Raw genomic sequence first — 15,882 nt, 5'->3', positions numbered from 1 at the left:
AGTAGCCCGAAATTGCCTCACATACATGCTAGATTTTATTGCAATGCAAATGAGCAATGGTAACCGTGAAAAGGGCTATTGTCAATGGTGCATGTGATCTTCCCTACCCCCAGGGTTACTTTATCTTGCTTTTCCAACCTCATTCCCAGAGTCCTCTCTACTTTCTCGAGGGAGAGAGCGGACCCTGGGAATAAGATTGTCGCTTTCTCGGAAACAAAATGGCGGAAGATGAAGGGCCAGCTAACACAGTGGAAGAACCACTCGATCTTATTCGTCTTAGTCTGGATGAGAGAATTTACGTGAAGCTACGAAACGATAGAGAACTCAGAGGAAAACTGCATGTGAGTTATTTTGTGCATTATTGATTTAATTTTGTTGTCAGATATGCTCACCGTAAAGTCCATAAACCTGCATAAACTCAGCATAAACGTTGAGATACGGACTCGCCTAACCCTGCAAACAGTTTTCTGGTCATGGAATATGCATTTGCATTGAAAATAGACCATTTCGTGTTTACATCAGATTATCAGTGATGTCAAAGTGTGATTTAACTTAAGTTATTGTCGATCGGAATCCAGTTGAATCAAATTGACTGAAATTGAAATATGCACGTGTACATGTGTACGGTAACGAAAATGGCAACTTTAACTAAGAAAGAATGTGTGATTTTTTTTTTAATGCATCCAATTTCCGAACACAGTGGAACACAATCACCTATCGTCACATAGAGTAGAAATCTCGAGCTCATCTAAATAGAAAGACGATTGGCAATTGATTCCGGAAGGAAGTTTTCTCAAAGCTCGCTCAATTACACTTGCATGGCGTGTCGTATGCGCTAACAATGCAAACGGTTTAGAATAAGTAGAAATGGTCTACTTGTCCTTTGTAATTTGGTAAAGATAATTTCAAAAAGATGTAGAGTTGAAATGCAGTTGAACCGGTTGTCTACAGTGTAAAGGAATACTCCACCAATAAATGATTTAGACAGTTAAGAAATCGCATAAATGTAGTTATTAGACCTAACTCTGTTAGTGGACAAGATGAACTGAATCCTGCCCTGTGATTGGCTACACGAGCAGGCAAGATGACACTATCTTGCCTGCTAGGGATTACCCCCTGTGTCCCACAAGAAAATGATGCTCTTTTTTTCATATAATCAATCAGAGGGATGAGACATAAACGTGCAAACATAAACTAGACCAATGTTCAGCCATCTTGATTGAACAAGCTTGGTTAATAACCCATATATGTGTCCTATGGTGCAATAAGGACTGATGATGATACAAGCTTATGTAGTTGTAGTTGCCCATGGCAAAATGGTGTAATAAAGACACAGTATGCCAGACCAGTTGGTATTGTTCTAAACCATTTCGCATTAGGCTTAACCATTTGAGACTTAACTTTGTTGTTTTTACATTGGTAACTACACTTTGACTTTGGAGGCAGCGTGGCCGAGTGGTTAGGGTGCCGGACTTGAAATCTGGAGGTCGCGGGTTCATATCCCGCTCTGACCACTTAGCTGGAGTTGTTTCTCAGTAGACCCTAGTTCAACTCCTCGGTCATGCTTGTAAATAGCCAACTGGTCTGTCTCCTGCCGGTTGGGATTTTTAAGACTATTACGTTTAGTTGATATATTTGTTTCCTTCATTTAAAGTGGCATGCCTGTGAACTAGCTAGGTGTAGCTAAGTGCATTGACCACTGTAAACAACAACATTTGAACAACAACAGTTTTTGTCTATGCTGAACTGCAAATAGAAGATAACTCCATTTACACTTGATCATTTGTGTCTTATTGCACCATTTTGACATGGGCAACTATACAGTTTCTAAACTGTTGAAACCATTTTTTGGTTGACTATTCAATTCTACCACAGGAATCTTGTTGATGTGCATCTCAGCTACTTCTTCTCAAAAATGTCTATGCAGACTTGCAATGGACAGGAAGACCATTTCTACTTACTGTGCATGTATTCTAACACATTTGCAATGTTTGTAGTTTTGGTAGTACAGTGGAACGCTGCATTACGGTCACTCTGTTAATACGGTCTCCTCGTTATTACTGCCACTGTTTTTTGTCCTGGCAAAATGCCCGTACATTTTCTTATAAGAAAACCCTGTTAATGCAACCACCTGGTTAATACAACCAACGGCCGCATTCTGAAATCACAGCGTGTATAATCCTTTCTGGTATTACCCCCTTTATATGACCACTCAAACCAGTTATGTTCATCTCTCCTTTGGTTATATTGTTTGTACTGATTGTATTTTCAATTTTCCAAAACATTACATCAGTCTGCAATCCAGATGCTTATTAAAGAGCAGTTGTTTAGACATGAAATTTTGCCCAACTACATTAATACGGCCACCCCATTAATTATGATACATCTGAATTCTCATGACCCAATGGTGACCATGTTAATGGCATTCCATTGTGATGGCCAAAAGGCGTTGCCCTCCCCTCTGTGAAACACTGTAATTTCACCCTTTTTTCTTGAAGGTTTGAAAAATCGGGATTCCAATTTTTTTAGTGGATACACCCCATCAGTGAAAGCTTATTTAAGGGCCCATTAACTGATCTTTTTAAGCCGTTGTTAAGGAAAATTTATTATCATGTAACGTTGTCATTTTTAGTTACGTGTACACGTAGTTCAGAGTCATTTCATGTGTTTGTAACTTTTTCATGATCAATAACACCAGTGATGACATCATTGAGCCATGTCTGTGGTCATGTGACTAATTCAGAAAAAAGAAGGTTAAGGCTCCCAAGCATATTACTTTGTCAGGATTTTTTTTACTGATTTAATATTTTAACTTTAACCTTTATTACACTATGCATAGATTTTGTTTCATTCCTAAAAGGCCAAATTTTGAGAGAATTTCAAAATATTAAAAATTTCGTAATTTTCTGAAAAAGTATGATTTACCTTTAAGGAATGCATAGAAGCTATGTTTCCAACAATGGCTTAAATCGTAAGTTGTTGAAAAAAGCTGGATTTAATGAAAAACCGCATTTCCTTTTATTAGCAATTAAAGAAACCAGAAGTGCCCGCGATATCTATTGGTAGTTACCCTATCAGCTCGTATGCAGTTCACACTACCAGCGGCTTGATAAGATTGAACGAAGCACACAAAAGCCACACAGAGATGATATTTCCTTTTCTTTTGCACATCATTCTGTTTTTCTCTTGGTTTGTTTTTGCTTGTACTTTTTACTTTGCAGCACAAAGAAGAAACATCTAAAATGTAACCAAATTTGCAAGTTGTTGAATTGCTTAATAAATTTTCCACACTCAGGCTGACATAAGTAACCGGAAGTGAAATTTCACCACCATGAATTGGTTAATGGGCCCTCGAGCTTATTCAATATGAGTTCGCTCTACTTTAAATATATTCTTGACAGTAGAAACCTTTTTTTTTTATTTAATGTGCGGTCAGTGTAAAATGAAGAGTGTGGACTGCGGACTGTGGACTGCAGACTGTGGACTGCAGACTGCAGACTGCAACCAGGGGTGAAATGCAGACTACAGACTGAAGATTGAATCATGTTACAATTTCCATCATTGAGAGCTACAGCTGTAACCATAAACAGGCTAACCGGAATGTTATTTAGGCTAACCTGAGTGATATTCAGGCTAACCTCAGTGATATTCAGGCTAACCGGAATGCAGACTTTCACTGTGATTAGAATGTTTATGGTTAGGGGTGCAATTCGATTATGCAGCGGATCTAAAAGATGCAGATGGATTCACAATCACTTGGTCATTCGTCACCATGTTTGAGAATGTGACAATAAGAGTGTTGCACATGGTTTGCCTTATTTGGAAATTCTCAAGGGGTGGTAGAAGGGCAACATTTTTACCAAGCAACACAAAATGGCGCACAAACTACCAATGTCTTTGCTCGTCAATCCGCACATTTCAAAGAGTTCTGGATTCCGATTTCACAATATAATTACTCACTGAGGGCACCCTGGGAAAGGTATGCAAAAAATCGAACCAAAATCGAGACGTGGAATCAAAGAATTGTGAATATAACGGTAATAATCGCGATAAATTGAGAATTTGGTTAATCGTTACACCACTTTTTATGGTTAGCACTCGATAATGGAAATAACACGATATATTCTCAAAAAGTCTGTAGTCCGCAGCTGCATTTTACCCCCAGTCTGTAGTCCACAGTCTGCGTTTTACACTTACAGAGTGTAAAACAGAGTTATAACAATATGAATGGGGAGCTGCAAATGAGGACAAATTGTTAAACCCAAGAAAGGTTCTAACATGTTAAACCAGACACAATAAAAGTCCAAAAAACCCATCACATACTGTAACAAGAGAGTTCCAGACAAGTTTTGCTTTCACCTTTAGTATCAAATATCACCTCGCCACAGGGAAACAATCCTTCAGCTTTCGTGGGGCCAAGGCGTGGAACGAGATCCCAAAATCCACTAGAGATGTTACCTCGTTAAATAATTTTAAAAAGAATTCAATGAAACTATTCTAGGAACTTTGATATTTTTTTTATTTATTTAATTTTTTTAATTCCAATTTCATAAAAAAATATATTTTTATTTATTTTATTCTATTTTTATGTCCATGTTGACTTTTATACTTTTTGACATAGTCGATAAAAGTGCCGAAACTGAAACAGCAGGATGAAACCGACCGTCCATCATCAAGAGTAGTGTACAGAATCAATTGCGGTCAGTGCGATTTTGTATACTATGATACTATGGCCAGACCGAAAGATCACTGAAGACGCGGGTTTCCGAGCACAAAAAGGCTGTCTTGATGTTCGGTCATAACTCCAAACTTGCGTGCCATGTTCATGAATGTCATCATCACATGGATTTTGAAAATGTAGAAGTCGTCGGACATGAGGCACATTACCATCAGCGGCTTTTTCTAGAAGCTTGGATGTCTGTAAAAGACCCGAACGCTGGGAATGATCAGATAGTCATCCCTGAGGTCTACAAGTGCTTAGCACGCACTTAAAATTCTCTCGAGTCACGCGCATACAGCACGCGCAACGTTTCAATTTTAAAAAGTTTTTAAATCGCGCGTAACATCAAGCGGTTTTTCAACTGATGAAGGCTTAAGAGTTAGCCGAAACGTCTTGCTCTAAAAATACAAGTCAGTGACAAAAAACGGCACTTTTATCGACTGATTTTTATACAATTTTAAAGTAATTTATTTATGACTATTTTTTGCATTGTGGCTGAAAAGCCCTAATGCTATGCTTTGCTTTGATTATTCGTCATGCATGTGTTACAAACTTACGGTAGACTGCAGTGGGGAGTGGGGAGCAAAAATTAATGAATCATAAAAGAAACTGACAAAATAGTCTGCAACAAAAATGAGAGAAAACGTCCTTACTAAAATCGTCCATCCATAAAAAGTCACAGCTGAATTTCTAACCCAAAAAGTCCTTAAATCTCAAATTTCAAACCCCCAAAAAGGTCTTTGTGCCCTCCCCTCCCCCATTCACTATAACAATAATAATAATAATAATAATAATAATAATAATAATAATAATAATAATAATATTTATAATGCGCAAATTTCATAAAATGTTCAAATGCGCATGACAAGATTAAAAACGAAATAAAAAGGCTGAAAAGCTAAAATTACAATTAAAAGTAAACTTACAATGCACCCCCATGGGCCATGCCTGGTATGAGCCGTGTGTTTAATAACAAAAGGTGTATTAATTTACAAGCATTGTTGAATCGTTTGGACTTTCAATATGCATTTTCAGGCCTTTGATCAACATCTCAACATGATCTTGAGTGAGGTTGAGGAGACGATCACAACTGTTGAAATAGACGAAGAAACTTTTGAAGAACTTTTCAAGGTAAGGTACACACAGTAAAAACATTTACAGCTGCACTGTCATCATTCTGGACAAGGGTCTAATTTTTAGCACAATAGTCTATCTGGGAATTAGGCATAAAGGTAAAGTCTGCACATGAGCCAGGTGGCCCATCAGGCCGGCACTTATGTCTGGTTTCAGTTGCACAAAGTGACTAGAAGTATTTCTACTCCTCCCTGGATGTCTGAATGCGATGTCAGTCCATCGCAGGGTTACCTCCCAGCATTATACACCTGGGTGGAGAGAGGCACTGTGAGAGTAAAGTGACCTGCTCAAGAACACAACATATGTGATGTCCCTTACCAGGGCCCCGTTTCTCGAAGGTCCCGAAACGTTTTCGCAGCCGGAAAGCCAAAGCAAAATCTCAAACAGAGCTGTTTTATTCACATATTCTTAATATGAACAGAGGTTCTCTTCATACAAGAAATTTCAGGCATACACACCTCACTGTTTTTAGATACAGATGAACTAAAAATGGCTTTGCAGGCCGGAAAAGTTGCCGGGACTTTAAAGAAACGGGCCCTAGGGCTCGAACCCAGACCTACGAGTGCACTAGCCATGAGGACATCGTGCCTCCGCCGCTACAGGTATAATGTCGGCGTAGTAGTTTGCAGCAGAATCAGATCAACTTCAACAAATGTTTCCTCCTTTTGTGTGCTATGGAGACAGTTACAGGAAACAGTGTTGTCTCTCTTCTGCGAGCAAGTTACATGTATGTGTAGGTTATTATGATACGTAGAGAGAAACATCTATTTACTACACTGTGTTCCACTTGTTTGTCAACAGACCACCAAGAGAAGCATACCAATGCTGTTTGTAAGAGGAGATGGTGTCATCTTAGTCTCACCGCCATTACGAGTTGGACTTTAAAATAGTCAACGACATATTAATCAGCAAAGATGGAAGTAAACAAGCTGTTATTAGGAAAAGCTGTATTTATTGTTTTTTGATACTCACTTTTTCTTTTCAAAGAAAAAACTGAAATAAAAGAAGTTTGCGAAAGCAAGAATTTACAGATTTGAGATACATCAATTTTCCTCAAACTCATTAATAAATTCATTAATTTTAAAGAAAGGAAATCATGGCCTCTTCGCCTACGCGAGAACCTTCTCGGGCCGCCATTTTAATGCCACGCAACTCATAAACTTTGGAAATTCGAACATCCTCTATAACAAAATGAGGAACCCTGTCGGGCTTAAACGGCATAAAATGTCAAGTTCTTAGAGGTTCTTATATTTGATGAACCTAAAACTTCAGAGGGATTTGTAATTTTTAATTTTGAAAAATGATGACATCACGTGAAAACCGGCAATTATCATGTATTTTTTCTGGTACAAATTATAATACGCCTCATGGTGCAGTATTGTTGACAAATAAAGGATACACAGAAGTTGTGCTCTTTCTTGTTAACACCCTTTCGCGCTGCGCAAATTAGGCGTATGCCCAGACTACGAGCAGGCTCTCTTTTCCTCGAAAATCCGTGGGGAAGAACACAAAACAAGTGAGCGTGGGAGCGTGACTGTGAGCGTGCTGTGCAGTTTAGCATATCACGCTCACACGCTCACGACCGCTTGAACTTGTGTGGCGTTCTTCCCCACGGATTTGCGAGCAAAAAATAGACTGCTCACAGCGTGACTAAAGGCGAGCAAGGAAGTTCAACCGTAAATTACAGAATTTTGGTCTCACTTGAGATGTGCAAGCCCGAGGGGGGACTACCCTGTAAAAAGGACGAGGATGCTTTTAGTACGTTTTGGGCCGGTTGAAAATCGGTTTCGGTACCTCTTGGGGTGTCCAGCCTCAAAAAGTCCACAGCGAGAGATTTTGCGGAATCGTTTAGGGTATTGAGCCTAAAATAATATGGCAGGAGCTATCAACTTTACGAGTTGAAGGTATTCAAAGATGTGTTGTTTTAGAATTGGTACCTCGTTTAAGGGGTGAAAAAGGAAAATCAAGCCACGCCCACAAAGTAGGATCTTGGTTCCTCTTGGGATTCTTTTCAAAGTTTCCGACAAGTACCCCCGTCGTTGAAGTGGAGCATTAGTCTAAAAATAGTGTGATTAGTTCTGAAAAGAACTGTTGGTGGTGACTGGCATTACGACAGCCTCAGCTGGGCGGAAGTCATGCATCGTCAGAGTTAGCCGAACAGTGTTTGTAAGTCAATAGTGTTGCTAGTCTGGTCCCGTTGAAAGTGATTGATCAGTTTAGCTGTGATGGTATGGCCTACCAGGCCAGAGCTTATCCCGGTTTCTCTAGCAGCGACTGGGAGTATTTCTACTCCCCCCTGGATGGAATGCTAGTCCATCGCAGGGTTACCTGCAACATTAAATTTGCTGGTATCCATTTATACACCTGGGTGGAGAGAGGCACCGTGAGAGTCAAGCGTCTTGCCCAAGAACACAACACAACGTCCCCGGTCAGGGCTCGAACACGGACCGCTCGATCCGGAGACGAGCACACTAACTGCAAGAGTCGTGAAAGTTTGTCAACAGTCATTGGTCGGTTCTAGTAAGTCTGTAAAGGCAAGTCAAAGCATACACATAATTACTTTTAGTGGTAAATTTTATTTAATATGCTCATTCGTTATAAGAGAATTGACGACTTTTTATCTTAGCTTGTGCTAATTAATTGTAATTACCTTATTATAGTTTCGTTTCCTGGTAACGACTATACGAAAGTTCTTTCTCATTGGTCAACTCGTCAACACTTACTCTGTCCTTTGGTTCGTGTAAGTTTGTTTTAAATATTATTGGCACTGAACTGGATCTCTGGGCATTCCTCTGTGTCGCATTTTGATGGCATTTAGTTAGTGACATGTACACGAAAGAGTTTTTATTCAGTGAACTTGATCGCACAATTTTACAACCGACCTGATACCGAGATCTTCTAGACTCAGTAGTGTTTTTCGCTGGTAATTCGGTTTTTTGCTTAATACATTTTCCTCCTGGGGCATTTTCAATCTGAACTGTTACAATTAGTTGGTTGCGCTGTTGTGTAAATATCTCGTCGCTTTCTACCCTCGATGGAGCTGACATGGGTCCTTCCTTCACTGCCTCATTCCGCCTCTGCCGAAAGGTGTCTAAACACATCAAAGCACCGAGCGATTCTGACCTTAATAATCGAGTGCCTCTTTGCTCGCTTTGACGCTTTTCAACATCTAGCGATGCCACGGAATAGCGACCTTGCCTAATATGACGCGCAGTGCGAGCTGCTGGCCTGTTTCTGCAGCATAACAGCTCCAATGTAGTTATACTTAAGCGGCGGTTTCTATACCAGTACAATAGTGGGTTGAACAGAGAGTTTAATTGAAGTATTAATTTAATGTTTCTGCCCAGCGCATAGTAGAAATTTGGCGGAAAAAAGGCAAAACTCGCTGACAGATAAGAACGACGACGCACGGAACACACGAGACAAACGAAAACTGTTAAGGAGAAAGTCGTGTAAGCAACCTTGCTTTCAAGCTTCCCTTTGACCAAAACATTTACTGGGTGGGTTCCCGTTAGGTTCCATTTTCGCAACGCGAGATAAGCCTTGACATAAAAATATGCTATGAGAGATAAGCAGACAAACCAGAAAGTGTTCAAAATGATGTTCATGATTAACAAGATTTCATAACGAACGCTAACCACGATAATCACTAGAACAATCATTATCGCGGCCGACAGCCAAGCAACTCTCGTGTACTTGTTTACACGGCCTCTTGTAACCATAGCCTTGCACTCTGTCCATTTAGCTATCGCCACATACCTCTCCCGAGCAATTAGGAGCAAATGAAAAAAATGACGCACCACAAATAGTGTACATTACAGAGGCATTTACGAAATACATTATACAGATAAAATCCGCAGCTAAAACTCTTTGGATGACTAACGTGTCAAACATGATAGACAGTGGCATAGATACAACGCCCACCAAAAGATCAGCTAAGGCCACGCTAGACAGCAGAATGTTTGAATTCTTTTTCAATTCTCTTCTCGTCTTCACTGTTATTATCACCAAGAGGTTTAACAGAATGGTAACGGGAAAAGCAATGCTAGTGATGGCAACAATAATCTTAAAAGAAGTTATGTGATGTGAGTCCCAGATGAATTGTGGCGACTCCGGGCAGTAAAACACTGACCTGGTTTCGTTGGAGGAATTGGCGAGTGATTCTGTATTCTTTACTGTCATAATCGAAGCACCTCGTTAAAATGGACGATTGCAGAGAATTAGGTTTTTGACTGCTCGGTTCTGGTTTGGTTCTGTGTCACTTGCAAAACTCCGCTCGACCGAGTGGAAAATATAAATACGGTCGCCTATGTGTTTTTCAATCTACATGTCGAGTGTTACAACAGGAGTGACGTCAGAGGTTTCAATCAGTGAAGACTTCCTTTCCATAATAATGAATATAATTTTTATAAATTTTCCTTTGTTCAAAGTTTATAGTGTGTATTATGGTAGTTTATTCGCCTGGCTTACTCTTTTTATTTGAATATAATGACTGCAGCTGATAAGTTTCACCGTAATCGGTTAAGTTCCCTCGCTAAAGTATTCTTTCACCGACATATGGTCCAAGAGGTTTCGTATGAGAAAATTCTCAACAAATGCATTTGACTGCGAAAAGAACAGTGGATTAAAATAAGCAATTCGTAGGCGAAATGCCAGAGACTCCACCAATTTCGATTTTCTCTTCTCTTTGCCCACCGTCGCAGCACTCTTTGCGTTTCTCTTTGAATGCTTATTGACCATCAAGTTAATTCATAAATTCAACATAACATTATGAAAATCCCATAAAAAGTTATACGCAGTAAAGTATATAAAGAGTCATTTGCTGACGAGGAAACTGGAATATCAGGGGTTTTTTTGACAACAAAGATACACAACATTAAATTACGTAGACTTTTTCTTTTGCTGTTTTTAAGAACATTTTAAAGTTAAATATTTATTGACATTTTTCAATTTATATCTGAAAAAAAAAAATGATCAGAAATCGGCTATTTAAATTACACCAAGAATTATCCAAAATTAATTTTTATTTGTAGCTTCAGTTTCTTCATATGATCAATAAGATTCACACGTCTTTGAAACGAGATTTTCAAGTGAAGTGGCCAATTTCCCCTCTTCAAAAAGTATTCTTTTGCTATCATTTGAAATTGTGACTTAAGAACAAACCGAAGCAATTAACCGCAGTATATCGTCCATTGACAGAGAAAATTAACAGGAGATTTGTCGAACGAACTCGTTGTCTAAAAATGATGATAAATCTCCCCATTAGTTAATAGAAATAGAATAAAACGCAAATATTTTCTTTCAATTTTAATATTCCAGTTTTTCTTCTCGCAGACAATGATGCGGTAGGCGTTCTCTCAACGGTGGTTCGTTCATCTTATTAATAAAAGTTATCCGCTCATACATGGGTATACACACAAAACTTTAAGTCCCGAAATAGGACAATTAATACAGCAAGCTGTATGTCTCTATTCCAGTGCGCCCACTTGTCAATTGGAAGCTCCTTTGTTGGAGTACTGGAGCGTTTTGGTCAAATTTCTTGAAGGATCACCCACCATGCCTACTGACATTTTGAAACGTCTAGTTCTACGAATTAATTTTCTATCTTTATTTCATTCTAACACAACCTGCCCCACGTTGGTATATCATGTTTCCCTAGGCGAGCCTTTCGTGAAGCGATCAGCGTATATGCCAAAACGATTAACGTGCTGTTCAGTGATATTACTTACGATACTGTTCTCGTTGTGATTGGTTAAAACCATTTGCAATTCCTGCGATGAAACAACGGGGTATATCATAAAAATAGTCGTACTTTTTGCTCCATTCAAGAAAATTCGCTAAATACTCATTGAGATCTTCAAAATGAAAACGCGAGTTCTTCCTTTAGGATTAAAAATACGATTCCATCAAAACACGATCGAATTAAAAAATCGAATGTGGTTTAGCGTGGTCTGTACTCTTATCGACAACGATACGCGTCATCACAGTGGTCAAACTTTCAATGTTGCGGACTCACTAGGCGCAAGTGAGTCCACAACAAATTTTGACCACTGTGATGACGCGTATCGTTGTCAATAAGGGTACAGACCACGCTAAACCACATTTCGTTTTGTTTTTGCCACAATATCAACGTCAAAGTAAGTATTTTTTTCAGAGCGCGAGGTGAAAAAGGCATTGCGTGACACATTGACGAGAGCAGCGTTGTCTAGACTCTTATCGACAACGGCAAATTAGCCAATTAGATTGCGAGATTAGTAGCAACTGTGCTAAAAAATGTTTTATATTTGACAATTGCCTTTGTAATGACTCATGATAGACTTCTGATAGATTTTGAAATTACCCCAAAACAGTGACAAGCTACTGTTAAGTTTATTATTGCAAGGAAAATAAAGTTATGATTGAATTTTTTGCTCCAAATATTTATTACGACTGAATTACGGCTTTATGCGACTATTTACGAATCACAACATATTTTTGAAAACTGTTACCTCTCGCGGTTAATTTTAACGCGGGCTTATTTCTCTGACCAAACACAGCATGCTTTATGTGTTTTGTTCCTAAAGAAGATTTTAAAAAATTTTCACAATCCACTAATTTCAGTTGATTATAGTTTCGTTTCCTCATAACAATTATACGGAAGTTCATTTTAATTGGTCAACTCCTCAACACGAGCGTCCTCCGGTACGATGAAATTTCTTGATATGATTGGCACTGATTTGGATCTCTGGACATTCCTGTGTGTCACATTATGATGATTTTTAGTTAGTGAGATGGAAGAGTTTCCATTCAGTGAAACCGATCGCACAATTTTACCACCGATATGACGCCGAGATCTTCCAAGCCCCATGTTGTTTTTCGGTAATTCCGTTTTACGCTGAATACTCTTTCGTCTTGGGGCATTTTCAATCTGAACTGTTATAATTACTTGGTTGCGCTGTTGTGTGAATATCTCGTCGCTTGCTACCCTCGATGGAGCAGACATGGGTCTTTCCTTCACTGCCTCATTCCGCCTCTGCCGAAAGGTGTCTAAACACATCATAGCACCGAGAGATTCCGACCTTAATAATCGGGCACCTCTTTCCTCGCTTTCAAGCTTTTTAACATCTAACGATACCACGGAATAGCGACGTTGCCTAATATGGCGAGCAGTGCGAGCTGTTGGCCTGTTTCTGCACCTTGACAGCTCCAATGCAGCTTTCCTTAAGCGGCGGCTTCCATACCAGTACAATAGTGGGTTGAACAGAGAGTTTAACTGAAATATTGTTTCTGCCCATCGTACAGTGGAAACCTGGCGGGAAAAAGGCAAAACTCCCCGAAAGAGATAAACAACAAGGGTTGGAAAACCCGACACTGCAAAGAAAACCGCCAGCCAGAAAGTCGTGTAAGCAACCTTGCTTTCAAGCTTCCCTTTGACCAGAACATTTACTGGGGGGATTCGCGTTCGGTTCCATTTTCGTACTGCGAGATAGACCTTGACGTAAAAGTATGCTATCAGCGATAAGCAGACAAACCAGAAAATGCTCAAAATGACGTCTACGACTAATATAAGTTCGTAAGGGACGCTAGCAGCTTCCATCATAACTACTGGAACAACTATTAGTAATGCCAACAGCCAGGCAACTCTTGTGTACTTGTTTAGACGACCTCTTGTAGCAATAGCCTTGTATTCCATCCATTTTGCTATCGCCACATACCTCTCCCAAGCAATTAGAATTAAATGACAAAAAGACGCCCAACAACCGATATGTAATACAGAGACACTTATGAAATCTATCACACAGATAATATCCACATCTAAAACTTTCTGGATAACTAACGTGTCTAACGTGATAGACAGTGGCATAGATATAACACCCACCAAAAGATCAGTTAAGGCCATGCCAGACAGTAGGATGATTGAATTCTTTTTCAATTCTCTTCTCGTCTTTACTGCTACTATCACCAAGAGGTTTAACAGAATGGTGACGGGACAAGCAATACTCGTGATGGCAACAATAACCTTAAAAGAAGTTATGTGATGTAAGTCCCAGATGAATTGTGGCGACTCCGGGCAGTAAAACACTGACCTGGTTTCGTTGGAGGAATTGGCGAGTGACTCTGTATTCTTTACCGTCATGATTGATACACCTCGTTAAAATGGATGATTGCAGAGAATTAGTTCCTTGACTGCTCGGTTCTGGTTTGGTTCTGTGTTACTGTTTTTTGTCCAACACCGTCGGTCTTGACAATTGTTCAACCGAGTGGAAAATACGGTCGCTTATGGCTTAATGTGGTTTTTCAATCTACCTGTCAATTGTTACAACTGGAGTGACGTCGGAGGTACTCTCTTTAGAAACGTGACGGTGAATATCTTGCCAGTTGGTAAAACGTTGAGTTTTTTTGTTCAAAGTTTAAAGTGTGTATTGAGTTTATCAGTAGCTAATTAGCCTGGCTTACATTTGTTTATTTCTACATTATGGTTGCAGCTGATGGTTCATACTGAAATCGGCTAGTTTCTCTCGCTTAAGTTCTCTTTCAGAAACATGTGCATCAAATAGGTTTTGTATGAGACAACTCTCAAAAATTTAAAAATATAAGTAAATTTAAAATAAGCAATTCGTAGGCGGGATATCAGGGACTTCACCAATTTCGATTTTCTTCGCGGTTTCTTCGCCGTTGCAGCACTTTCCGCGTTTCTCTTCGTTTCTTTGTGTAATCATCAAATTAATTCGTAAATTCGACATTACGTGATGAAACTCCCGCAAAATGGTAAATAAAAACAGTGAAGCATATATAACCTCATTTACAGAAAAAGAAATTAGAATATCAGTTTACTTTCCCCTTTCTTTGGCCGTTTTCAGGAACATTCTAGGTTGACTCAATCACCTTTTCCCTTTTGACATTTTTCAACTTTTATCCGAAAAATATTCAGAAAATCATTTCATAGCTATGTCATTTACACCAAGAATTAGCCAAAATTGAAATTTCTTTTTCGCTTAATTCTCCTTCTGTTAGAATCCCACATATTTAAAGCGAGATTTCCAAGTGAAGTGGTCAATTTTTTTAACTTCAAAAAAAAAAAAAAAAAGAAAAAGAAACACTTGTTCCTCACTCTTTAAATTCTAACTTAAGCAAAAACCACGGAAGCAATTAACTACAGTATATCTTGCATTGTACAGAGAAAATTGACAGGAAATTTATCGAGCGAACTCAGCATTGTCTCAAAATGATGGTAAATTTACCCATCAGTTGCAGAGAAAAAAAATAGATATATTTACCGTCCTACTTCAATATTTTACTTTAATTATTAGGTTGTTATTTTGCAGATCTAACATTACCTATCCAAAGTCGGTATATCATGTTTCCGTAGGCGAGCTTTCGCGCAGCGATTAGCTGAATGCCTATTAACGAGCTATACAGTAATATTATTTACAGCAAGATACAGTGCTCGATGTGATTGGCTAAAACAATATTTATAATCCCTGCGGTCAAACAACGGATCATAGCGCAGCTCCGACGGTCCGAAGAGCCTCAGTCTTAGCGGAGCACCATAACTATTACAACAGAGCCACGTGCATGCATAGAACTAGAAAACCATTCATCTTTTCTTTTCATGGTCAATATGGCTAGCAACATGGATCGCGGCTGCCTGCGCCCTACGACGACGCCGACGCCGACAACGAAGCTGGCGACAACGACGACGACGACGACGCCGACGACGACGAGGCTGACGACTACGCCCACGACGATGGCGACGTGGTGCAAAATGGCGGCCGCCATTTTGTTAACAACTGCGCACTGCCAGGCTACTCACTATCTACACGTCAGTAGCATAGCCAATAGGAAAATTGCATTCCTGATAGAACGCTAGTAGATTTGTACTAAAGGTCTACTGCGCGTGACTGCAGATCATTGCTCATAGGTGCAGGCTCTGTTTCCCAATTTATCCACCGTTTTGAACTCGCAAACAGTGGATAGCAAAAGGGAAATTGTGTAGCTGTTGCCGTCAAACAGAGCGTAAGACAAACCGCGAATGATTTGACTATAAA

At 39.4% G+C, this 15,882-nt stretch overlaps 1 protein-coding gene across 1 annotated transcript; it reads left to right on the top strand.

Annotated features, from left to right (window-relative positions):
- The first annotated feature begins 170 nt into the window (after positions 1 to 170).
- Positions 171 to 8,417, top strand: LOC145502890 (U6 snRNA-associated Sm-like protein LSm3). The gene is made up of 3 exons (XM_081482291.1): positions 171 to 341; positions 5,756 to 5,851; positions 6,656 to 8,417. Exons 1-3 carry the CDS (start codon positions 219 to 221, stop codon positions 6,737 to 6,739), a joined length of 303 nt encoding a protein of 100 aa, XP_081338417.1. The 5' UTR covers positions 171 to 218; the 3' UTR covers positions 6,740 to 8,417.
- The last annotated feature ends 7,465 nt before the right edge of the window (positions 8,418 to 15,882 follow it).

Source organism: Orbicella franksi, chromosome 11, assembly GCF_964199315.1.
Source record: "Orbicella franksi chromosome 11, jaOrbFran1.1, whole genome shotgun sequence".
In the NCBI taxonomy this organism is placed as follows: Eukaryota; Metazoa; Cnidaria; class Anthozoa; order Scleractinia; family Merulinidae; genus Orbicella; species Orbicella franksi.
The sequence above is the reverse complement of the archived record's forward strand: the minus strand, read 5'-3'. Positions and strand labels throughout refer to the sequence as shown.

Bases quoted from the DNA above. Each gene is read 5' to 3' on its own strand.
- LOC145502890 (XM_081482291.1), top strand. From the start codon at position 219: ATGGCGGAAGATGAAGGGCCAGCTAACACAGTGGAAGAACCACTCGAT. The intron at 342-5,755 runs GTGAGTTATTTT...ATGCATTTTCAG, and splicing joins AACTCAGAGGAAAACTGCAT to GCCTTTGATCAACATCTCAA. The intron at 5,852-6,655 runs GTAAGGTACACA...GTTTGTCAACAG, and splicing joins CTTTTGAAGAACTTTTCAAG to ACCACCAAGAGAAGCATACC.